The sequence below is a fragment of the Panthera uncia genome (assembly GCF_023721935.1).
Source record: "Panthera uncia isolate 11264 chromosome B2 unlocalized genomic scaffold, Puncia_PCG_1.0 HiC_scaffold_24, whole genome shotgun sequence".
In the NCBI taxonomy this organism is placed as follows: Eukaryota; Metazoa; Chordata; class Mammalia; order Carnivora; family Felidae; genus Panthera; species Panthera uncia.
The window spans coordinates 81,649,557-81,673,537 of NW_026057580.1; the positions used below are offsets into that span (position 1 = coordinate 81,649,557).

Consider the following 23,981-nt stretch of genomic DNA (forward strand, 5'->3'; position numbering starts at 1 on the left):
GAGGTCAAACAAGGCTAAGCTCTACCTTGTTTCAGCTCTCAGACTGTGAACAAGTGCCCTTTCACAGACTACAAATACACCATTTTTGTGCTTTCGGTGTGTGTGGGGAGGTGATTTCGCTATTTAAAATGGCCCCCATGAGGTGTTGTTTAGTTAAATAAGCTTAATAAATTTCACTCAGATATCAGTTATAGTGATGATGGCCCTGAGCTCAAAATTAATGAGTCAACAATACATAAATAAGGTATCTTTAACAGAAACACACATAAAACAAGGTTATATATTGATCGTTTGCCAAAAATGTTGAGTGCAGAGCGTCACAGGATCCAAACTCCCTATTTCCACCAGGAGCTATGGTTCAGTATTGTAAATCCACCCTCCCTCCCCTCTCCCTGGGGATTGGCCCTGGGACAAGGGGCTCCAGGACCCACTCCCGCTGGGTCAGGCATTTATTTGTAGGGCCCGAGCACGCGCCCTGAGCCAGGAGTGGGCGCCGTCGGCGCGATGCGCAGAGCGGCCGGCAGGTGGCGCCCAGCGGTGGGCTCCTTCTCCTCGTGGTCCCGGCCAGGTGGACCGGACGCGGCGGAGCTAACCAGAGCGGCAGTGCGGGCGGCCCCCGGGCCCCCACCCCTTCCACGCAGCGCTCGCTACGGGCGCGCAAGGGGAAGGCGCGGGCGGCGGGGCCAGCTGCGTCCCGGGCTCGGTCACCGCTGTCTGCGTGTCTGGAAGCACCGGGAGCGTCGCGGTGCGCAGTCCGAGGTCGGCCACCATGGAGGCGCAGGCACAAGGTGAGTGGTCGCCCATCGCCCTGAGGGTCGGGTCCTGGCGCGCAGAAAGGCGCTTTCACGGTACCAGGTAACTTTGCTCTCGGACAGATCGGTTGGGTGCCATCTGCACAGGTCCGCGACTCCGCTCCTACCCGCGCCTGCGGGATCATTCCTGCTCCCCAAACTCTGGATTTACTGTGAGGCTGGGGCCAGTGAAAGAGATGCTAAATGGAGAGGTCCCTCCGCTGAAAATGCGCCCACAGAGTGATCGATTTATTTTTCCTAGCCAGTCGCCCCCCACTCCCCCAATTCTCGCGGGTGCCCGAAGGACCTGTTGTGCTGGGTCCGGAATCCTAGAGGCGTTCCGGTAGCCCTCGGGGGAGCAGGGAGGGAGCGCGCCTCCTCCTCTCGCTTGGAGCCGTGGGCTTGCGTCCTGCCCCAACTTCGGGCTGAGGGGCGCGCGCCGGGGTGGTGGCTCCTCTGACACCCGTGTCTCCCGACTGCGCCAGGAGCTTGCCGCGCGGGGACTTGCCTTGTGAGGCAGGAGAGCGTTACCCCGCCCGCTGATCTCGATCCGATAGATCCGCGTGTCCGAGTTGCCCGGGTCGGGGAGCGACCTCTGCCTCCCTGGGCGCGCGGGGTGCCTGGCCGCGGTCTGGCGGTCGCTCTCCCTGCCACCGGGGTCACCCGCTGAGAGGAGCCGGGGGCTGCGTCACCTAGGGCAGCCTGGTGCCTTGGGGTCACACTCGGACCAGGGGTAGAGAGCCCGTTTGGAACTGCGCGGGAATGGGAGTTCCTGGAGAAAAGAGCAAAGGAGCAGAGGTGGGCGGACTTGGAGCTCGAGGCGGGCAGGATGGACACTGACTGTGGAGTCTAATTGGGAACGACGCCAAGAAGGGATGGGATGCAGAGTTTAGGTCTCTTCAAGAGCTTTGAAAACAATCATTGCTACCTTTCTTCCACACTGCAGGAAAGTCTGTGCTGCTCATTAAAAAAAGGGGTGGGGGTAGGGAGAAGGAGAGGTTCAGGACCCTATGCGCTTGCCCTAGTATGGGCAGAAGCGTTCTGGAAGAGAGCCACTTGGTGGGTGCAGGGGCCTGGAGCCACCCAACAGATTTGCTGCCAGCATTACAATTGTCTGAACAGTACGAACCATCCTGGTTTGTTCCATCGGCCAAGAGCCTGCCCATAAAGCTGCTGCTTCCAGTATTTTTCCCCCCCCATTATCTAAATTGGACAGGAGAATTCAACCAAGGGTGGGAGTTGTTTGTCAAATTCAAAAGCTGCGGTTGGGTTGGAGGCCTTGCTCCTGAAGTGAAGCAGGTGGGAACAACACTGGAGCTTTCCAGCGGGCCTTGCACATTAGAATTATTAGCAGTCTTAAATTCTGGCCGAGTCCAACTCTGTCAAATTGGAATCTTTGGGGCCTGGGTATGGGTGTATTTGAAAGCTTCCCATGTAATTCTGTTATTCACTGAGATTTGGAGAAAAACTACAGCAGGTAGGAAACATTCATCTGAATTCTGAAAGCTAGCTAATCTACAGGTTGGAAGCCCTGGTGTCATTGGTTTGCTTTACCTGTGAGATTTGCTGAAATATTCCAGTGCTTTCCTTTGCCAAGTACTGTGCTTGGGGAGCAAACACACACTTGATTTTCGCTTCATGAAATTAATAGTAGAGGAAGTGACCGACACTGTTTTGATAATTATTTGATAAATGAAATATAAAATTGCTGCCATGTTGATGATATAAAAGAGGGCCACAGAGCGCCAACTGAGAGCCTGAAAGTCTTTAGGCCTAGTAGGTGATCATCAAAATAGGGAAGATCTTTTATTGTGTCCCTGTTTCTTTTCTTTGTGCTTTACAGTTGCTGACTCACTTCCTTGCCACAGTCCCATGAGGTAGTTCTCATTCCCGTTCTCCAGAGAGGAGACCAACAGGGCCTGTAGATTCCTCGTAGCATCAAGCAGGCTGCGAGCAGCAGTGTGTGCAGTGAGTGCCCCATTCCCACTCCAAGCCTGCTGCTTGTAGAGGAAAAATAAAACTGAAGTCCCCATTTGTCTCTCTCCCCTACCCTCTTTGCCACTCTTTCCTTCCCCTCAGGGGTGGGTAGGAAGCCCAAGTTAAAGGGCAGGGGAAGTTGCCCTGGGGAGATTTGGAAGTAGGGTGACTGTCAGCTAGGAGAAGAAAAGTGAACAGATTTAAGAAATGCTCAGGAAGAAAAAAAAAAAAAAGCAAGTGACTTGGAATGGATATGTAGGATGGTGGCATCCAGGATGACTCTAACTTCATACTTGTACAACCAGATGGATGACATTTGCCTCTTAAGTCCTCATTTCCCTAGTCCTTCCCGTTCAGGTCATTTAAGCAGCCCACGTATTAAGTTCTTTAAGGATACTTTTCACAAAATGTTTACAGTTTATGTTAATGGGAAAATCTTCTTTCCACTTGACACACGTTTCTAGCCAAATGAATTGCCTCTCAGATTTTAAGAGACTCCTATGGCTTCCTAAGTGCAAGTTTCTCATCAGCACAGTTTGTTTTAGAATTATCTAGAGTGGGGATGGCTTATCTTTTTGCCTCTTGATCTAGAAAGGAGCAAAACTCAGTGAGAGTAAGTAGACCCTGCCGGTGAGATCTTCCCTTGTGCTTTCCAGGAGACCACCAGGTGCTATCAGCCTTTGTACACACAACTTAATAAATGCAGCGGCACATTCTGGAAACTTTTACATAGGTGAAATTCTGCAAATATGTTCTTTGACTTTGTGAAACAATAGATTACTTCCAGGAAAACAAGAAGCCATTGTGAGAAATTGACAGAACCTGAAACATAGAGGTGGGATTATGCACAGAGTGATTCAGTGAGAAGAAACTGGAGAGCAGTGCGAAATGATAAGCCCCAAGGAGGCCAACACCCCAGTTACTTTCCTGGTACTAGAGAATTTTGCATTAAGAAAATTGACATATTAGAGACAGGCTTTGGTTAGGAATGTAGCGTTTTTGTGAAACATATGGCAGTCCTTTGAAATAAAAATTCCTGATCTTTTTAAACTACAGTTCAATATTTCATTAATCTAAGAAGTAACTTTGTTTTTGTCTTTCCTAGTGTCTGTAAGGTTAAAAAGAAAATTTTCTTTCCACTTAACATTTGTATATATTTAGGTAGATGACTGTATTCGTTTCTGATGACTGCTGTAGCAAATCTCCCCGTTCTGAAGGCTGAGAGTCCAAAATCACTCTCACTGGACCACAATTAAAATGTCAGCAGGGCTTTACTCCCCTGGAGCCTCTAAAAATTGATTACTTGCCTCTTCCAGCTTCTGGTGGCTGCTGGCATTCTTTGGCCGCATCACTGCAATCTGCCTTGGGGGGTCACATCGCCTTCTCTCCTGTTGTCGGATCTCCCTCTGTCTTTTATAGGAATGCTTGTGATTTCATTTAGAGCTCACCTGCATAATCCAGGATACTGTCCACACCCCAGGATCCTTAGGTAGCCACATCTGCAAAGACTCCTTTCCCATATAAAGTAACATTTACAGGTGCCCAGGATCAGGACCTGACACTTTGGGGGGTCATTATTCAGCCTACTACAGTAACTATTTTTTATATTCAGACAGTCTACTCAGTAGGATTCTCAGAAATCTGTGAATGACATAAAGTTATAAACGTCAGACTAATTTTACCTGTTTTCTAATTCCATTAAAGCGAAAATGTCATATATAACTTACATTATCATTATACTTGGCTCACAGGACATTTATTTATACTCCTCTTGCAGTTTATACATGTATAAAAAACACAGCAAGATTATGTAAATTAGCAAGAGATGAAAGAAAATAAATAAGGATAAGAACAGAAAATGAAGCAAGGAATGAAGCTGTAAAAAAAGGAATACAATTATATCCTCTTTCTTAATACTGCATGGAAAACAAAGTCTTGCTTTGTAAACAAAGTATGTTATTTTGTTAGAAAAGAATAAAATAATCCCTCATCTCCATGCCAAATAGCAACAGGTTAAGTCTTTTATATTGTAGGGATTAGATTACTCAAGGAAAAAAATTGTTTTATATATTTCAGAAAATATAAACCTCTAACATGGGAGGTAGGTGTTATATATTTTGATTTATGATTTTTAAAAATATTGAGTGTTCTTACTGCCTTCAAAGCTACCTCCTATAGTTTTATTTTCCCTCTAAATAAAAGTTTTAATTTTTTTTTAACATGTATTCATTGTTGAGAGACAGAGTGCGAGCACGGGAGGGTCAGAGAGAGAGGGAGACACAGAAGCTGAAGCAGACTCCAGGCTCTGAGTTGTCAGCACAGAGCCTGACACTGGGCTAGAACCCACGAACTATGAGTTCATGACCTGAGCTGAAGTCAGACGTTCAACCAATTGAGCTACCCAGGAGCCCCTAAAAGTTTTAAAATAGGCAGTGTTGTATTCATTATTAAAGTCAGTCATTTGCAGCAAATCTTATACTTATTTTGATTAAAATTCTTATAAAATTTAATCATACAAATGATAGATATTATGGTATTAGATATTGTTTTGAATTGTCTGCCCTACTATACCTCGTTTTCTTAATTTTTTGGGTAGGCAGAATCTGAGAAGTTGCTTCAAAAAGCTCAAAAGCAAGAGCGTCCATTTCTGTGGCCTGTGACAAGATCTGGTACTTAGTGAGATACAGTAAATAATAAATAAGTGCTTTGGAAAATATTGATTTATTAAATAAATATTTCAACAAGTATTTATAGATTGCTTTAGTAATAGCAAATACTCGACCAGCACTTACTACTGAGAGGCAACAGGGAATAGTGGTTAAGATTCCTTGATTTAAGAATCAAAGTGCCTGAATTTTAATTCTGTCATTGTCACTTACCATTAATATGACCCTGAACAAATTATTTGGTCTCTTTGGGCCTTGATCTTCCCATACATAAAGTGAGAATAATAATAGTACCTATATTGTAGAATTGTATTGACGATTTAAGGAGTTAATACTTGCAAAATACCTAAAACAGTTCCTGGCCCATGATAAATACTATATAAATGTTTGCTGTTGCTTTTAGTAGCATATGCTAAGTACTTTGCATGCGTTATCTTCTTGAATTCTTAACAATAACACTATGAGATAGACACCATTACTTTTAAGTCACCTTATAGACAGAAACTAAAGATCAGAAAAATTAGGTGTGGAAGGAGGAACTTAACTCCAGGTCTGTCTGACTCCGGATGAGCTTTGTACACACTGTCCCCACAGTATGTGCTGGTCAACATATGCCAGCGGAAGACAGAGATGAAATCGACATGAGACATCTTTCCAGGGAGGGTAGCAAAGGAGAGTCATCCCCTTGGGTAATGCACTGAGAACTGATGAAATTACATATTTCCACCCCAATGGGATTTTTTGAATACTAGACTGCCCATTAGAACTAATTCACAGTGAGGATGACAATAACAATAATATTTTAGTGTTTTTTTTAATGTCAGTTGCCATGTTATACACTAAAAACATTATGCTATTTAATAAATAAAGCAAAGTCATGATGAAGGTGATGTTATTTTCGTTTTACAAATGAGGATACTGAATGACAGAATAGTTACTCAACTTTCTCTCCAACTCCCACAGCTTGGATATATTGGAGCCTGGATTTGAAATCCGGAAGTTTGACTTTATGCATTGGGATTTTTAATTACGGTTCTGTACCGTCTCCTTAAATTGATATGCATACGCAATCAGTGTGCAGAGTTACATATAATAGACTTTGCTTTGTAGTCATTCAGTCAAGGCATTTTAGATGGGCAGGGATCTCACTGCCCATCCCACATCTGGGCAGGGTCTCGGTCTGAAAGAATATGATCAGAATTCCTGAGGTCTGTAAGAATAAGCTCCATAATATGACGAGGGGGGGGGGGGGGGGGGGGGGGGGGTGGTGTGCTCAAGTATCGATAGCTTGCCGTTTTAGTTCTGTTTTGGAGATGAAGAATTCTGTCAGTTACAAGACATGTGATTCTTAGAACCAGTATAGAATTTTATTACTAGCTGCAAGGAAAAGCCAGTTCAAATGTGGAATGGTTCAAATATGTAATTGCACTTGCTGTTCATTCGTATCAGTAATCTCAGGATGTTAGAATAAATGAAAGACGTTAGAATCTGCATGCTCATTTCCAGAAAGTAAGACCTGTACTCTTTAGATGCTGGCTAAAAGGACTAATCTCAACGAGTGCCCAAAAAGGAAAGATTTTCATAGTCTCATGAATATTATAATTACCTGTTAACATGAATACCTTTTATTTATTTAGCTATCTCCCAAGCATATTAGCACAATACCTACTTTAAGAAAAGATGGATAGTGAGAGGATTTGTCCTTAAGCTCTGTAGCAATTTCTGTGTTAAAGTTTTGTGCTCTAAAACAGCAAAGAAAAGAGGGCATCCATCCACCTCCACCATCGCCCTGGCTTGCTCTCCACGTATGCAGACATTTGCTACGACTGTAGGTCTGGATTATACTCAACACTTTGAAGCCACCTCTTAAATTTCCTGAGGCAGGACGCAGTAAAGAACATACAAGGGATGGTGGCAAACTGTGGATTTTCAAGCCTGTCATTTTACCTTTTGTTGGATGTTTAAGAAAGGCAGTGTAATTTATTTAAAATATATGTATTAAAATTAAGAATCATCCTTAATCCACCAGGGAAGGCAGCAGAACATTTTAAATGAATTTGAGTTGGCAAAAAGAAAGCTTTGGGGTCCTCAAGGAAAGGTAAATTTTAAATAGTTTCTCACAGCATGAGTCCTTTATAAGGGTTACATTTTGATACAGAGGAAGTGAAATTCCCAAAATACAGCCACAAATCTTCAAGAATACCCCTTCATCACCAACATATTGCTTCCTTCTCAAAAGACAAAAATCTGGCACTTTGCTGTTTGTGCTACAGCCAAATAATGTACCACGCACTGAAAATATATGTGTATGTTACACCTCATTTCCAAACTTCCCTATGGTTATTTGTACCTTACACATTGCATCTTCCCTGATGTGTCTGTAAAATATAAAATCCTCCAACCCCCTTGCAAATTGCAAAATGCGTTTTTCTTATAATTAGACATTTCTTTCATCAATCACTAACAAGCACCTTGTGAAAGATCCTGGAAGTGGAATGGATTCATTCAAAAGAAAAAGACAGCTTGGGTGGTGGGAAGGGATCTCTTCAGATCTCTTGATTTCAGAGTCTCTAGCTGTCAGGTATTTGTTTTTTATCTGATCCCCCCCAACCCCCCCCCACACAAATGAGCTGAGAGTAGCAAATAATGAAGCTGAAAAGAAAATTGTCTATATTTGCCAACATTTTAACTTCCAAGATGGGTTCCCTTACTTAAGAGAGTTAGGGCAGGCCAGCAAGAAAGTGCAGTACTTGGCCCCTGGTAGTTCACTCTTGATACCCCAGGGCCTGACTTGAACATTTCAAGGTATCCATGCTTCCTGCAAAAGATTGGAAGGCTCTTACACGTACTCATCGATTTCTCGTATTTTCCCCAGTCCAGGAAGCGCGTTTCTGGCAAGGAAAATATCTGTCTACTGTGGGCCTACTGTGTATCAGGCAGGGTGCCAGCCATTTCTGACACGCTCCATCAGCTTCCCATGGCCCACTCTCAACCACACTGTCCCTGAGAGAAAGAAACATATTCTGAGGATTCGGACTTGCATTTTTTCCACTGTGACGGTTTAGCAAATGTGTGGAAATAACACACATTCAGAAATTTCTCGAAATGTGATCTTGCTATTTTGAAAAATGTGAGTGCAGAAGACGTGAGGGGAGTTCCAGAAGGTAGGTGGTTACTTCCTGGCAGTACTATACACATACACTTTACAGACTCTCCTGCACCCTGGAGAGAGCTGAGCCCCTCTTGCCAGAAATTGCATTGATATCCACAAGAGAGGAAGGCCTTGTACTTACAAATAAACGATCTAATACATTTGAAAAGCAAGTATTGCATAGGAAAAAAAAGGGGGAGGGGAGATGGATTAGGTAACAGTAAACAGATGCAAAACAGACATCTGGAAGAGATTCAAATATACATTTGAAAAGTATTGGAGGGGTGCCTCGGTGGCTCAGTGGGTTAAGCAGCTGACTTCAGCTCAGGTGATGATCTCATGGCTGGTGGGTTCCAGCCCTTTTTTGGGGTCTGTGCTGACAGCTCAGAGTCTAGAACCTGCTTCAGGTTCTGTGTTCTCTCTCTGCCCATCCCCTGCTTGCACTCTTTCTTTCTCTCTCTCTCTCTCTCTCTCTCTCTCTCTCTCTCTCAAAAATAAATAAACATTAAAAGAAAAAAAAAGTATCGGAGTATACTTTTAAAAGCATTGCCTGACTCTCCCCTACTTAGATTCTTTGAGTTATGGATGCAGGGTCGTTGAGCACAACTGTCAAGAAAGAATTCTTGAGTTTTATGAATTTTATGATGCAAAAGGTGCTTTTATTATAGCACAGAGACAGGACGTGGGCAGAAAGAGCTGCACTGTGATTATGAGGAGTGACTGATTATAGACTTTAAAGTTTGGTGGGGGCTAGAGATAACATAAATCTCTAAAGGGATTTCTACATATTAAGGAAGAGTTATAAGACCCTGGAGGTCTGGCTTTTGTCAAGATAAGGTTGTTTTTAGTCCCTAGCAAAACATCTACATTAAGGCTGCCATGAATTCCTTGACAAATGTCACCCTCTGCATGTCTCAGGTATTTATCAATGGGCTGCAAGTTGTAAGGAAATTTAACTTTGGCTACATTTCTCTTGTCTTTGTTCTCCTCATCAATTATGTTCTGGGGTCGCTGCCTTCCTTCATTAAGAGTTCTGAGCACATAGATCAGTGGTATCTAGCTCGACCATTTTATATCCTAATGGCTCAAATCTTACAATTGGGTACAGATATAACTTTTTTTTTTTTTTTTTTGAGAAAGAGAGAGAGAGAGAGGGCACAAGTGAGACAGAGGGCAGAGACAGGGAGGGAGTGAAAGGGAGAGAATCCCTTGAGGGACAGAGAGAGAGAGCTCACCTGATGGTGGAGCTCGAGCTCACCCGAAGTGGGACCTGAACTCCCGAACCATGAGATCATGACCTGAGCCCTGAGCTGAAGTCAGATGCTTAACAACTGAGCCACCCAGGCACCCACAGTTACAGATAAAACATTTGATGGCCTTTACTAGTGAAGGGTATTATAAACCAAATTCAACTGAGTAAATTTAAAGCTCTAATTGTCTATTTTCACCAATTCATGAATTGGGCAGTGATGGGGTTTGGGGGTGATGGTGGTTCGGAGCTAACAGCCAAGAAAGAATTCTTGAGGACGTCTTTGGTGCAAAAAGGTGATTTTATTAAAGCATGGGGACAGGACCGGTGGGCAGAAAGAGTTGCACTGGGGTTGTGAAGAGTGACTGGCTATATACCTTGGACATGGGGGAGGTAAAGTCAAAAGGGAAATTTCCAAAGAGATTTTCATATGCTAAAATTCTCACAGATTACTAGAGACCTAGCTATTGTCAAGCTAAGGTTGTTTTTCCCTCTAGCAAAGCATTAACATTAAGACACTGGAGAGTTTCTGGACCTTAGGCTATTGATAAAAGTGCCTTTTTTTTATAATTGTACTAAGATATTTGTAAACTGGTAGAGACTCTTGACAGTTTATCTGTTTTTTGTCCTCTCCTCTGTTCTGGAGCAGCCAGGAGTGTCTGAGGAATGTCACACACCCCCCACCTTTGGGGTGTGCTAGCTTGTGCTTTGCCCTCGGCTTGCCTTATGCTCCCTCATCAGGCAGCATCCCATATAGCAAGTAGAGAGAGGCTCTGAGGAGCTGTATAAAATGGAAGGCTTTTAGAGACAGAAGGGGATGGGAGGTAAAAAGGAAATTTCTGGGGAAAAAAAAGTGAATTGTTCCAGCTGAAGTCACCTTCTCCATCTATGGGGGATGGAAGAGGTCCATCAGGAAGATTCCCTCACTAGTGCTGACCTGCAATTCCAGACTAACTGGTTGAGAGTTACATTGCAGGAAGAGGCTGAAACTATAGCTAGGTTAGGTATTAAATCTTGATTTGCTTATGTGAAGCTTAGCAAAAGGGACTGCATCTGGGCATGTTGTCTCTCTCTCTCTTTTTTAACAAAGCTAAAAACCCCATGTGTATTTAGCTTCATCTCACATTTCGTGAACTTAGAGTGAAATATGTTTGTTTGCAGTCACCAGGAAATTTACCACATATACAGGTACAAAGACTACCTCCCTGTGGACATTTGACCTCAGGAAAAGAAAGAACTTGGTACCAGTGTTTTGTTTGATTCATGAGGGGCTCAGTGCCCTCTCCTCTCCAATGATGTCCTGTGCCTGTGCCATAGGCAGAGTTGGCCTATGTCCTTCTCAGAATTTTTTTTAATGTTTGTTTATTTATTTTGAGAGAGAGAGAAAGAGAGAGGGAGGGAGGGAGGGAGAGAGAGAGACAGAGAGAGAATCCCAAGCAGGCTACATACTGTAAGTGCAGAGCCCTATGCAGGGCTCAATCTCACCGTTCATGAGTTCATGACCCCAAATCAGGAATTGGGTGCTCAACCAACTGAACCACCCAGGAGCCCCTGTCCTTCTCGGATTTTTTTTCTTGTTCTACTTATCCCTTTTCCAAGGCTAAGCGAAAAGAAACATTTTAGATTAATGTAACAGGACCTGTTATATATGGTGGAGGCATAATGGGCCATCCCATACTAGCTTTGAATTTGGTTCCAGTTGATTTGAGGAAAGAGAAAAATAGCGCTCTCTCTTAAAAACAAAAATTAGTTATCAGTTCTCAGTCCACATCTTAGTTGACCTGCACTCCTTAGCATAGTTGCTCACTGCTTCTCCTTGAAGCACTTTGTTCTCTTGATTTCCAGGGCATTGACCTCTTCCCCCCTCCCCTCCTTCTTCACAAGCCTTGTCTCAATCTGCTTTCTATCTGCACTCCCTTTCTTGGGGAGCTCCTCAGGACTCATGCTTTTAAATTCCATCCAGATACTAATTCCCAAATTTCAGATTCCCCTCAATTTGAGACTACCCATTTGATACATGTGCATGAATATGTAATAAGTATCTTGATTTAACGTTGCTAACATTGAACTTCTGATCTCTTTCCTCTAAAATATTCCTAGTTCTCCCAGAGTTATCTATCCCCTTGTCAGTTAACAACAACCCTATTTCAAATGCTGAAGCCCAAACCCTGAGAGGTTTTTCTTTCGGGGGGCTTCCCTTAAATACCCCCATCTCCAGTCAGTCGTGCCAGCTCCACTTCCAAAAGATACCTACAGTCGAACAACTTCCCATGCGTCTGTTGACAGTGCCTTGGTCCAGGCCACCATCAGCTCTTACCTGGTTTATGCAAGGGTTTCCTAGCTGGTTCCCCTGCTTTGGTGCTGGCCTATCTTCAGTCTGTTCCCAACATGGTAACCAGAGTGATCCTCTCAAAACATGTAGTACCATGCCACTTCTCCCTTCAAAACCCTGAAGCAACTCCTCATCTCACCCAGAATAAAGGGCAGAGTCCTTACATTGACTGGAAGGATGCTGTGGGATCTATGTTCCCCTTCTCCCCTGTTATGTCCCTGACTGAACGTCTCATTGCCCTCTTGTTATTTCCCTTTGCTTCATCTTCAGCACCTTTTAATTGACTAATCCCTCTGCCTCAAAAACTCTTTCTCAGGTACTTTCCTGGCTTGTGTCCTCATCCTCTTGCCGGCCAGTGTTACCCTGAAGCCTGGCAACCAGACCCCTATGGTCAAGAGACGATTCTCCATAGATCTCTCAAGTTTCTGAACAACGGGTCCTCTGAGCCAAGGCCTTCACAGCTAATTTTCTCTGCCCTATCTTTTCAGCGATGTTTTGCATAGCAGGCAGCCTGGGAAGTAGAGACTGTCTCCCTCTGGGGCAGATTGATTTACTGTCCAGGATGATAAAGACCAAGTGTCCCTCTGGACCAGGTGTTGGCAGATTTGCTGGCAGCCACCATGTAAAATCGGGGCTTCCTAATCTCAGCGTTACTTTCCTGAAACACACCCCACTGTTTCAACAGGCAACACCTGACCCTCATCATATCCCCCCGTTGGAATTAGGGCTCAAGGGACTGATGCAATGATGTTACTATGGCTACTGCCATTGCTGTGAGTATTTGTCTTTTTTTCTGTAATCCAGGCGTCTTGTGTCTTCTGCCAACATCTGTGAAACTGGCAGGCTAATTTGCTTGCTTGCAAGTAGGGTAAAATCTGAACCCTTCCCAATTCTTGACCCTTCCTGAGCCATTGATTTGAGAGGGCCCCGTTTTAGCCTTCATCTGTCCAAGCCATGTTGAGAATGTCTACAGACCCACCTAGAAACTGTGCCTCCTCTTCTAGACCATGCTCTGGATACCAGAATTCTCTGCCCCCAAAGCCCTCACTGTGTCATCAGACTTGGACGTGCCTTCTGTGGGCAGACCGTGCTGCCAGTATGTATGTCCCTCATCCTGAGGGATGGAGAACTGGCCGTTGTGGGAGGAAGCAGGTGAGTAGCTTGGACATGCAGGCTAGGCTACAGGTTCTTGAAGTGTGATCCCTTGACCAGCACCAGCAGTTTTACCTGGGAATTTGTAAGAAATGCGAATTCCCACCCTAGACCTACTAAATTAGAAACTTGGTGGGTAGGGCATCTGTGTTTTCTCATACCCTTCAGATGATTCTGTTGCACACTACTTTTTAACTCACTGCTGTTGTTAACTCACTGGAAGAGGTTGTCCACATGCGTGTGCATAAAGCCCCTGTTGGTGCTTGTGATGGACAGACGCTCATGTGACCCTGGGGATTTCTGACTTCTGGTATTCACACCCTTGTATAATCCCTCCCCCTTGGTTTTGGACAGGATCTGTGACTTCCTCCTTTTTTTTTTTTAAGTTTATTTACTTAGAGAGCATGTGAGTATGGGCACGAGCTGGGGAGGGGCAGAGAGAGAGGGACAGAGAGAATCCCAAACAGGCTCCTGTGCAGTCAGCACAGAGTCCAATGCAGGGCTCGAACCCACGAACCATGAGGTCATGACCTGAGCCAAAATCAAAAGTTGGACGCTTAACCGGCTGAGCCACTCAGGCACCCCAACTTGCTCCTGCCCAATAGAATATGACAGCCATGATGGGATGTTACTCCCTTGATTATGTTCTCTTAGCCGACTGGAGGCAAGACTCTTCTTGCAGGTGGGTGAAACAAGTAGCCATGTATTAAGCTGCTGTTCCTTGAACCATGTTTGCTCCGATTTCAATGTGGAAAGTTTCCAGTCAAGTTAGGTATTTTTATTTTCAAATGTAAATTCCTAAAATTTTACTCTGGATGCCGGTACTTCGCATTTAGTCAGTGACTAATATACTCATATAAGCTATTTCTCTAGGCTGAAGAGAAGACTGTGGTCATGTAGGGGAAGCCAGAAGGAGTACACTAGATGAAAGGAAATGAGAGTTCTGCCGCCTAATGGGGACTCTAGGCTGGTGGTAGGGAGCTTGGACGTAGTCACAAAGTTCAGTCACTAAGAAGTTCAGTCACTTCTTCGGTATGTGGACTTCACCTTACTCACATCTCAGTTAGCTAGCTCATCTACAAAGCAAGGGAAAGTGGTGGTTGCCCGGTGGGTTTTGTGACGACTGAGTGAGACAATGCATGTGAAGTGCTGATAACCACATTTGGGTACTGTTATGACAAGGTGAGATTCATTTATTAATTTCTCCTGAAATCTGCATCGAGCACCCTGCGTGCTGGCTGAGGTGGTAGGGAAACAGGTGAATGAGCCAAAGTCCTTCCTCTGTGAGCTTACCGCCGTGTTTTTGTATAGCAGTTAGGTGTCGGGCTACTATTTTTCTTTTGTGTTTATTTTTTTATTTTTGAGAGAGAGAGAGAGAGGACATATGCACGCGCACACATGTGTGAGCTGGGGAGGAATAAAAAGAGGGGGACAGGGGATCCCAAGCAGGCTCTATGCTGACAGCAGAGAGCCAGATGCCAAACTCACAAACCCTGAGATCCAGCCCTGAGCTGAAGTCAGATGTTTAACCTATGGAACCACCCAGGCACTCCCAAGCTACTCTCTTTAATGCTTTCTTTTATCAGAAAATTCTTTGGATTTCGTATACCACCTACCGCAGAGTTAATAATAGCTTGCTGGAGCTAAGGAAAGATGAGTAGGTTGAAGATAGAAATAAATATATAAGTTAATATAATTTGGACGTCTAGCCCACTTGCAAATTTGTTTTCTGAAGCATAAATTTTACCTACTAGAGAGCACTGAAAGAGGGTAAATACTTTAAATGGTTGCTCTTTTGGTCTATCTTTATTTACTTGGACGAAAGCTTAAAGATGTGAATAGCAGACATGCAAAGCAACGTTCGTTGTTTGGACACATTCTGAAGATGCACAGGTTAAATTTTTTGTTTACGTTTCCATTGATTCTCTGATCATAATTTAATATTTATCTTAATAAATAGGATAGCAGATCTTATTTCTGGTCTCTTGGAACTTGGAGGCTGAATATTACAGTGCAGCTGTGCTGAAGGACTGCAAAGCCAAGGGAGCTAGGTGTGCGTTCTTGATGGCCGGACTTTGAAAACCCTCGTGTCTGTTGCTTAGCAGCATGTTTGAGATTTCTCCGTATTCTGAACAGCTTCTAGTGACAACTGTAGATTTCTGTTTTTGCCGTTTTAAATGTCAAAAAAGGGCGCCTGGGTGGCTCAGTTGGTTAAGCGACTGACTTCGGCTCAGTTCGTGATCTCAGGCTCATGAGTTTGAGCCCCTCGTCAGGCTCTGTGCTGACGGCTCAGAGCCTGGAGCCTGCTTCGGATTCTGTGTCTCTGCCTCTCTCTGTCCCTCCCCTGCTCGTGCTCTGTCTCTCCCTCCTTCAAAAATAAATAAACATTAAAAAAATTAAATGTTAAAAAAAACAAGGCACAAATGAAAACTTTTAGTATGTATGAGTATACACACACACATAACACATGCACATTACACTTATACATGTGACCATCATTAACTGTTCCCTTTATTCTGGCTTATTTTTCTTCATAGTACTGTGGCATTTTATATTATGCATAATTATTTGCTTTCTTTTTGCTAGTGAGCATTAAGCTCCTTGAGGTCAGGGACTTTGGCTGTTGTCTTTATAGCTGTATTACCACTGTCTGGAAAGTGACTGATTAGCACTATGTACATACTTAAGGGGAAATGATGAATGAATAGTATTGGCTAAATGCCATCATATGTGACCCTCGAAGGGTGTAATGGGGGGGAGGGGTAAACATTTCACCTTTTATAAGAAATGAATGTGTTTTTAAAAGTTGTATTATAACTTCTCATGAAAGCTCCCCCAATTAAAGAAGTACTATAATGCTAGTAAGAGCTCTCTGTACTGCTCCACTGTTATTTAGTGTCATTACTGATGTTGAAATCTTAGAGATGATATCAAGGTTAGGAGCTGGGCTTTGTCAGCGTAAATATAGAGGCTGGGATACAACTAAGTTGCTGTTCTTAAGAAAAGGGGAGTGAGGGGGGTCTGGAGAGGGTTGGGGGAACAATGGGAAGTGGGGAGGAAAGGGCCCACAGACACTGAGTCCTGGAGGGACAAAAAAAGAGAATGTGAGAGAGAATGAGATGCTTAGGAGCTGAGGGGGAGAAACTTAGGACAAGAGATGTTTCTAATAATATTTTCCCAGGAAAAGCTCTAAATCACCTCCTAGCTTCCCCCTGTGATATCTTTAGTAAATTCTGTATTGCTCATTCAAATTTTCAGTGGGGATAGAGTTTTGTTGTGGGACAGCTCAAAAGAAAAGACACCTGAAGTATATTTTACAAAGAAATAGGTATTCTGTTTCTCCCAGCCTCTATTGAACAAATATGGAGCCAACACTGAGACTCTCAGCGTGAGGTGTGCAGATGAACGGTGTGCTTTGGGTGCCCACGTTTTCCTGGCTGTCCTGGTGTGCCTGTTCCAACAGGGTGGAGGAGGGATGACAAGAGCTTCAGCCCAATCCTCTGGGGCATGGTTGGCCTAAGCAACCAATTTTCAGTGCAGCTGAAAATCTTGGGTCAGCAGTACCTGTTCAAATTATTTTAACTGGACAGATGAAAGTCTCCTTTGCCGAAATAGCAGCAACAATAGTTTGGTGACATTTTCTTCTATAATGTACATGTGACCTGCACTACTTAGCTAATTTATAAAGATTTATGAGAAAATATGTCTGCATTCTTGTGTTGCTCAAAAGCATTATTCTGCAGGCTGTAAGTAGTTATTGAATGAAACTTGAAAAATGCTTATTTCCTTCCCTGAATGTGCTATTTCCCCCCGAAGACCTCATTGATAGCCTGCGAGGGTTTGAAATATTGATGACTGTGAATCCATTCATCTCCAAATTTCACTGGCCTTTCAGTAGAGTATATTTTTAGCTTTGTTGAGAATTTAGGGCAGAGGAAATCTATAGAAATATCGGGTTATGTGGGTATTCTGTCAGTTTCATAGAACTAAAGATGGATTCTGTCAGATGAATATTTGAGTCATCATTAGCCTTACACTAATAAAGTGGGGTAGCTCACTTTCAAGTAAGGTGCCAGGAAATTACTGAGTAATTTAAAAACTTATCCTTCTTATAAAATCTGATCTGAATACAAATGGATATGATACTTCTGATAACTAATCGTTTGTTTAGGTCCTATATAAATACTGTCAATGTGCTATTGAAATATTTCTGACATCCCAGCAGGCAGGGTAAGGGTTGCTACAAATACATTAGCTTTCTGAGCCATGAGACATATTCATCAGTGTATTGGTGGAGTGCTGTCTTGACCAGACGATGGCTAGCTCAACATTAGACATTTTCCACGGACTTCCCGCTCTCCACTTTCCCACGTGAGAGTGTCCGCTCCTCCAGTGCTCTTTCCCTCCTTTTGAACTGTCAGATCCTCTCCACTGATGAACTCCTGGTTTTCCCTGTGCAAATAGTCCCCTTCTTCTCCACCTCCACAGCATTTTGAGTAAGACACAGTCTTATGTCCTTAAGGAGCAGCATCATAATTGAGGGTTCCAGGAACTTTCGTGCAATCTCATTTTGTAGATGAAAGCGCTCTGAGAGATTAGGGGTGCTTAATCTAAGCGCCCTTAAACTAGCCTAGGCTAGTTTCTTATAAGTGGGAGAACCAGAACAAGAACGTGGATTTTCTGTGACTCCCTCTCTGCACCACACAGCCTTCCACCATCTGTAGCGCACTGTGGTGATTTGTTCCTCTGTCTCCCTCTCTCTGTGCTCCTCCCCTGCTCACACTCTGTCTCTCCCTCTCTCAAAAATAAATAAACATTTAAGAAATAAATAAATAAAATATCTTTTTGGGGCATTGTTCTAGGCTCCAGGAAAACCTGAGCAAAAAAAATGAAAATTTCTGCCCTCAGGAAGTCCATATTCCTGGGAAGGGGCAAATAATAAACAACACAAATTAACAGAAGATGTAGTGTCCTGGAGGTTGGTAAATGCTAAGGAAAACAATAAATTGATGAAGGGGGGCTGTGAAGTGTGAGGGTGAGTGGGGCGGTGGTTGTAGGTCATTCTCTGGGATAGATACTCTGCACAAAGATGCTAGGGTTAACTGAACTTACTTTCCAGCAGAAAGAGCTGGCTTTCTGAGTACCTTGAGGAAGCACAAAGGCCAGCGATTTGTGTTGGGGCATCGCCAGGACTCCCACTGGTGACCCTGGCAGATAATTGCTGAACTTGTAATTGCTGTGTCCAGAACTCCATGACTCCTGAAGGGAAACCTGCAGCCCCCACATTACTTGATTGGATTTTGTGTTTCTTTGGCTCTCACAAAAACAGAAAGGTTAGTTTCCACCTACCTGTAGAGACCTTTGATGTTACCCCCAATTCCTTCATATTCTTCAGACCACTCCATCTTAAGAGACATGTCTGACGGAATTCCAGGCATCCCTCATGGTTTTGTCCCACAGTTTGGACACAACTTCCACAGTCACCTTCCGGATCGATTTGAGCTCCCCAGGAGACAGTGCAATTCCAGCGGAAGAACACTGTGTGCCAGCTCTCTCTTGTTTGTCGTCATCATCGCCTGCTGTAGAGCCACCCAAGCAGAAGCTCACCGCGTATTATCCAAGGCGGTGCAGCACAGCCAGAGACACAGGGTTTTCCCCCTCTGCCGCTTGGTCTCCTGCTCAGAGACTGGACTCCTTCAGTGTGAACAGAAATTACAGTCACCCCCGCGGGCCTCCAAGCGTTTGGTCAACTAACACTATACGAATGCAAGTTTTCCTTCAGAGTAGTAGGTGAATACTTATTTGAAAAATCATTTAAGGCATTTTACAAGCATATCGTCCTTTTTCCCTTTCTGTTTCTATTCTTATCTATTTCCCTTCGTATTTCTTTTTCTATTTCATTATTTACAATAGTGGGAATTTACTACTGTTTTGTTTTTATAGTGCTGATAATGTCACTGGTATGTATTTAAGGCACAAGTGCTTTTTCACAAGATAGCTTCAAGTTAGCAGAATGATCTGCCATTCCTTTCTTTTCACTCTGTGGCACTAACTTCTTTTTTTTCTATTCTTCCAATTTACCCGCTCTGAATACCAGTGATATTTTTATGGACAGAAATGCTGAGAAGGCAGCTCTTATTTGAAGTGAGTCTTTTCTGCTCTCATATACAACACTGTTATTTAAGCATTCTGAGAAAAATTTGGGAATGGTTTTAAAAGGGCTGTGTTGCTCTGGGGAGCGGTGTCTTCTGGGTGGTTAAGGGAGGATATTTGAAAGCCATTTCAGTAAGGAAAGTCATGTTCTACCCGCTTTGAGTCCACCACTGGACAGAACTCTGATATCATCCTGACCACTACCTTTTTCCTCACCTTGAAGCCATCGCTCTGGCTATGACTCTCCCCAGTTTATGCTCCATCATGTGGGTCACTTACACTCAGAGTCTTTGTGAGTCATCAAATGGCTCAACTTCCTCTGTACAACTCCTACTTTATTTTTATGTAATTATTCATCATATAGGATGTCGTAAGCCAATTTGACTCTCTTAGGGAAGGAAGGAGGAAGGGAGGGAAAGAAGGAAAAGGAAGGCAGGCTTGAACTATTACATTTTCAAGGACAGATTTATTTGAAAGTGAGTCTTTTTCCAGAATTACCTACCACCTGCTATGGTTAATTAGATACAGTTAGTGCCAAGCATGGTTTAGAACTTTTTTTAATTGAGCAAAATTTTACTTCAACTTTGAAGGTCCTAAAATTACTGACGCATTAGAATTTGCAAATTAAATGTGGAACATAACTTTTCAGTAAATAAACAACATATATATGGTTATAACCATTCAGTTGTTTCTTGATCAGAGAACAGAAAGGAGAGTGTTCATTACCCACATTCTAGATAATTCCACTTGCAGTTGAAAACACACAGTGAGACTGTTTAACATCTACATAACATACTGTTTCCTGGTCCTCCTAATGATGTAGTCACGTATCAAGAATGTTTTGTATTTCCTTACTCAGAGATTTTTTTTTAATAAAGAAACAGAATCCTACCACCTTCCTACTCTGGGGGCTCACAGAATCACAGCCAAATGACTTGCTGTTAGCATAGCCCTTTGTATTAGCTGAATGCTTTTCAGTACATTTACTGGTGAGTTTCACAGTACTTTCTGGTGGTGTGAAGGAGGCTAATGTTGCTTTTGTGCAAATTACAAAGCTAGAACCATAAAAGGGGGAAATGATGGTTTGGAATAATCTGAGAAGTTGGGTTCAAGTCTACAGTTAATTTTTCTCTTGAAGATCTAAAAAGGTGAGGGGGCCCTGGCTGGCTCAGTATGTGGAGCGTGAGGCTCTTAATCTCGGGGTTGTAAATACAAGCTGGATGTTGAGATTACTTAAAAATAAAAAAAAAAATAAATTAAAAATAAAAGATATGAAAAGGTGAGGAATCTGATGGCAGTGAACCAAGTAATGAATATGATGTAATTTTTAATTTATACCCTATAGTAATTAATTGACAAACCTGATAATATTTGACCTAAATGATTAGCAGACATAATTAGGCCAAGATCAAAATTCAAGAAGACTAAGAGATCAGAATACAAGTACCTCTTCTGGAAGACTTAGGAGTAATCAAGAGAACTACATAACACACCTGTCTAAGAGACTCAAGAAACATTTCAGTCAGGATACAACAAAGAACTAAGGCAGTTGGGGAGTTCAGTGATTATGTCGAGGCCAACGAGGCATTCTATCTTATTATGCACATGCTGTCTAATTTCTAGAGAAAAAGAGGGAGAGGAAAGCAAACCAAGACTTAATCAGCATCATGGGATTTCAATATTAGACTATAGGCTATAGAATTTGGGTATTTTATACTAGCACTGAGGACAGACCTATGTTATTTTATGAGAATATTTATTTACTGATAAACATTTGGTGAACATCTTCTGTGTGCCACACAATGTATAGATTCTGGGGATGCAACGGAGAACTAGAACTGATGCTAAAATGTGTCCACGCAGATAACTGTGAGCATCCATCCAGGCCTTATCAATTTACCTTGGCATGATGTGAGACTTAGGTCTTTCCACAGATTCTTTCTTCTCCTAAGTTGTCAAAGTGCAGTATTTTCCAGGAGAACTGGTTGAGTCAGTATTGGATAGTCTACTGATTCCAGGATTGAAGAAGTCTGGGACTTTAAAAAGATTCTGGGGCAGTTGGGCTTCATTTGGAGAGTTGACTTTGGACTGCCCTTCTCCTGGTGACTATTGTCTACATCACCCATTTGGGGCAGTTCTTATGGACAAGGCTGCCTCTACAACACTATTGGCTTTAAGGAGGTACCATTCTGCGCCTCTGTAGCTGTATATTCTAGAAACCAGTTAAGCATAATGACCAGCATCCCTAGGAAGGCAGGTAGGCATAGATGCTGAGTCACTGCCAGGGACCTTTACTTAGCCAGTATTTGCAAATGTGTGTTACTTGGCAGGGCATTGGGCAAACCAATTTAAACAGTAACTGTGCTTCTCTCAGGCAGATGTGCAAATATCAAAAGCACATAGAGGCATGGGGGAAGTATGTAAGCCCTGACCAAGTGCACAGTGCTGTGTCACTTTTGACCATGTATCAGTCTGCCTTTTTTGGAAGTCGTGAGCTGAAGTCGTGAGCGAAGTGTTGTAGGAGTTGCATTTTTAGAGAGTGAGGTGGAAAGAAGTGGCTGCCTCTGTACTAGTCGGGAGAGGATTGTTGAGGGGGTGGTTTTGGAGAGTTGGTTGAAGGTAGAAAGGGAGGGAACCTGCCATCTGGATGTGTGATGACATTCAGGTGTTGGTATGGCTTCTTAAAGTATCCTTTGCTTTTGAAGTACATTGAAAAGACATTAAATTAATTTGGCTGAGAACAGCTGAGGGACTGAGGATGTTAGGAGCACTGGGTTGGTTGTCAGATATCATCATCCCTACAGTTTCCTCACCTCGGGACCCTGGACAATGGCTAAGTAAGCACTGTCATATAGGATCCCGTTTAATCTTCTCCATACCAAAGCTGTGCAGTTGCTAACAGTGTCTCTACTTCACAGATGAAGAAATGGGGGCCCCAGAGAGTTTAAGTAACTTGCGCACCAAGGACTCAGAAATCACTGTATATGCACATGTGTTTATATGGCACATATGAATACACACACATATATATTGTGGGGATTAAGCATACAAGGGATGTTGTTTTTGAATGCTTCATGCCAATCGTTGTGTTAAAAACTATGAGGACAGCCAAAGAGGAAAATTCCCATTTTTTGAGGAATTTCCAGTAGAACTAGCCCTTATACAATGAATAGGAATGGAAAGAAAATAGGAATAAAAAATAGGAGTGAAAAGAATATTTAGGAAGCAGCATTAAAGGTATATGTAGAACACTGGAGCATCCAGAATGTTCAGGATGGCCAGCCTGGGTCAGAACTGTGCAGGAGAACCTCTTGGAGGGGTGAGCTTAGCACCAGGTTTTTGTAGTTAGAAATGATGGGATATAAATATGCAAAAGAAGCAGAGGTGAAGGGTGTCTAGTGAAGGGCCTTGAATGGAGAAGCACATCTTGCTGTTGATATTTCTCTGTATGCCTCCACTGGAAGACCTTTAGGGAAATATCTTTGACAAATACAGTGAAGAAAGCATCACTGAATTTTATGAATAAAATTGGAAAATATTTATAAAACCTGTGACTATAGAACAGCAAGACAGGATTAAGTTTTAGTAGTCTTCTTTTCTGCAAAGCTCCCATTCCCTGACAACGTGGTTGACACTCAAATGTTGGTTTAATGTAAACAAATAATTATAGTGATTGGGAATGTTTAATATAAGAGCTAACTAAAGATTATTGATATAGGGGGCGCCTGGGTGGCGCAGTCGGTTAAGCGTCCGACTTCAGCCAGGTCACGATCTCGCGGTCCGTGAGTTCGAGCCCCGCGTCAGGCTCTGGGCTGATGGCTCGGAGCCTGGAGCCTGTTTCCGATTCTGTGTCTCCCTCTCTCTCTGCCCCTCCCCCGTTCATGCTCTGTCTCTCTCTGTCCCAAAAATAAATTAAAAACGTTGAAAAAAGAAATTAAAAAAAAAAAAAAAAGATTATTGATATAGAAGAGAAAAGGGAAACTTCGTATAAAACCAAAAGTACTGAATTATTATCATCTCAGCAAAATTTAGAAGTTCTATTGGGAGAAAGATCCGGGAAGTTTATCACTCAATGTCCAAATGCAGAGGATAGAACATACTCATTTATTTTCAACAGGAAGGAATTTGTTACAGAGCCATGTTAAATGACCACAGAATCATTCTGTGGCTGAAGTAATAAACTCTAGACTGAGCTTTCAGGAACAACTCTCAAAGCTACTTCCCAGAACTGGGGTCCAGTGATGTTGCTGCCACAGCTCCTATTAAGAAGCAGTTGGGATCAAGAAACCACAGACATCAGGACGTACCTTGTCACCAAGCTGCTGCTCCTGCCATTGGCTCCAGAACTATACTACACCTGTCCCTGTCTGTACCAGTAAAATGAATGAGTCACACCTTGAAGTTAGTGGGGAACCCTGGGACCTCAGCCACAGAAAGCCAATAAATGCCTCCAAGACTTTGCCTTCAGGAACAGCAGGAGTGGCTGAAGAGTGGCCTCTACCTTGCTGTT

At 43.1% G+C, this 23,981-nt stretch overlaps 1 protein-coding gene across 2 annotated transcripts in view; it reads left to right on the forward strand.

Annotated features, from left to right (window-relative positions):
• Positions 1–579: 579 nt before the first annotated feature.
• The window catches only part of TPD52L1 (TPD52 like 1), a 100,699-nt gene continuing 77,297 nt past the window's right edge, over positions 580–23,981 (forward strand). For both annotated transcript variants that reach the window (XM_049654298.1, XM_049654297.1), the window contains exon 1: positions 580–788. In XM_049654298.1, coding sequence (XP_049510255.1) covers positions 770–788 — 19 coding nt within the window. In that variant the 5' untranslated portion in view covers positions 580–769. The remainder of the gene's footprint in view (positions 789–23,981) is intronic.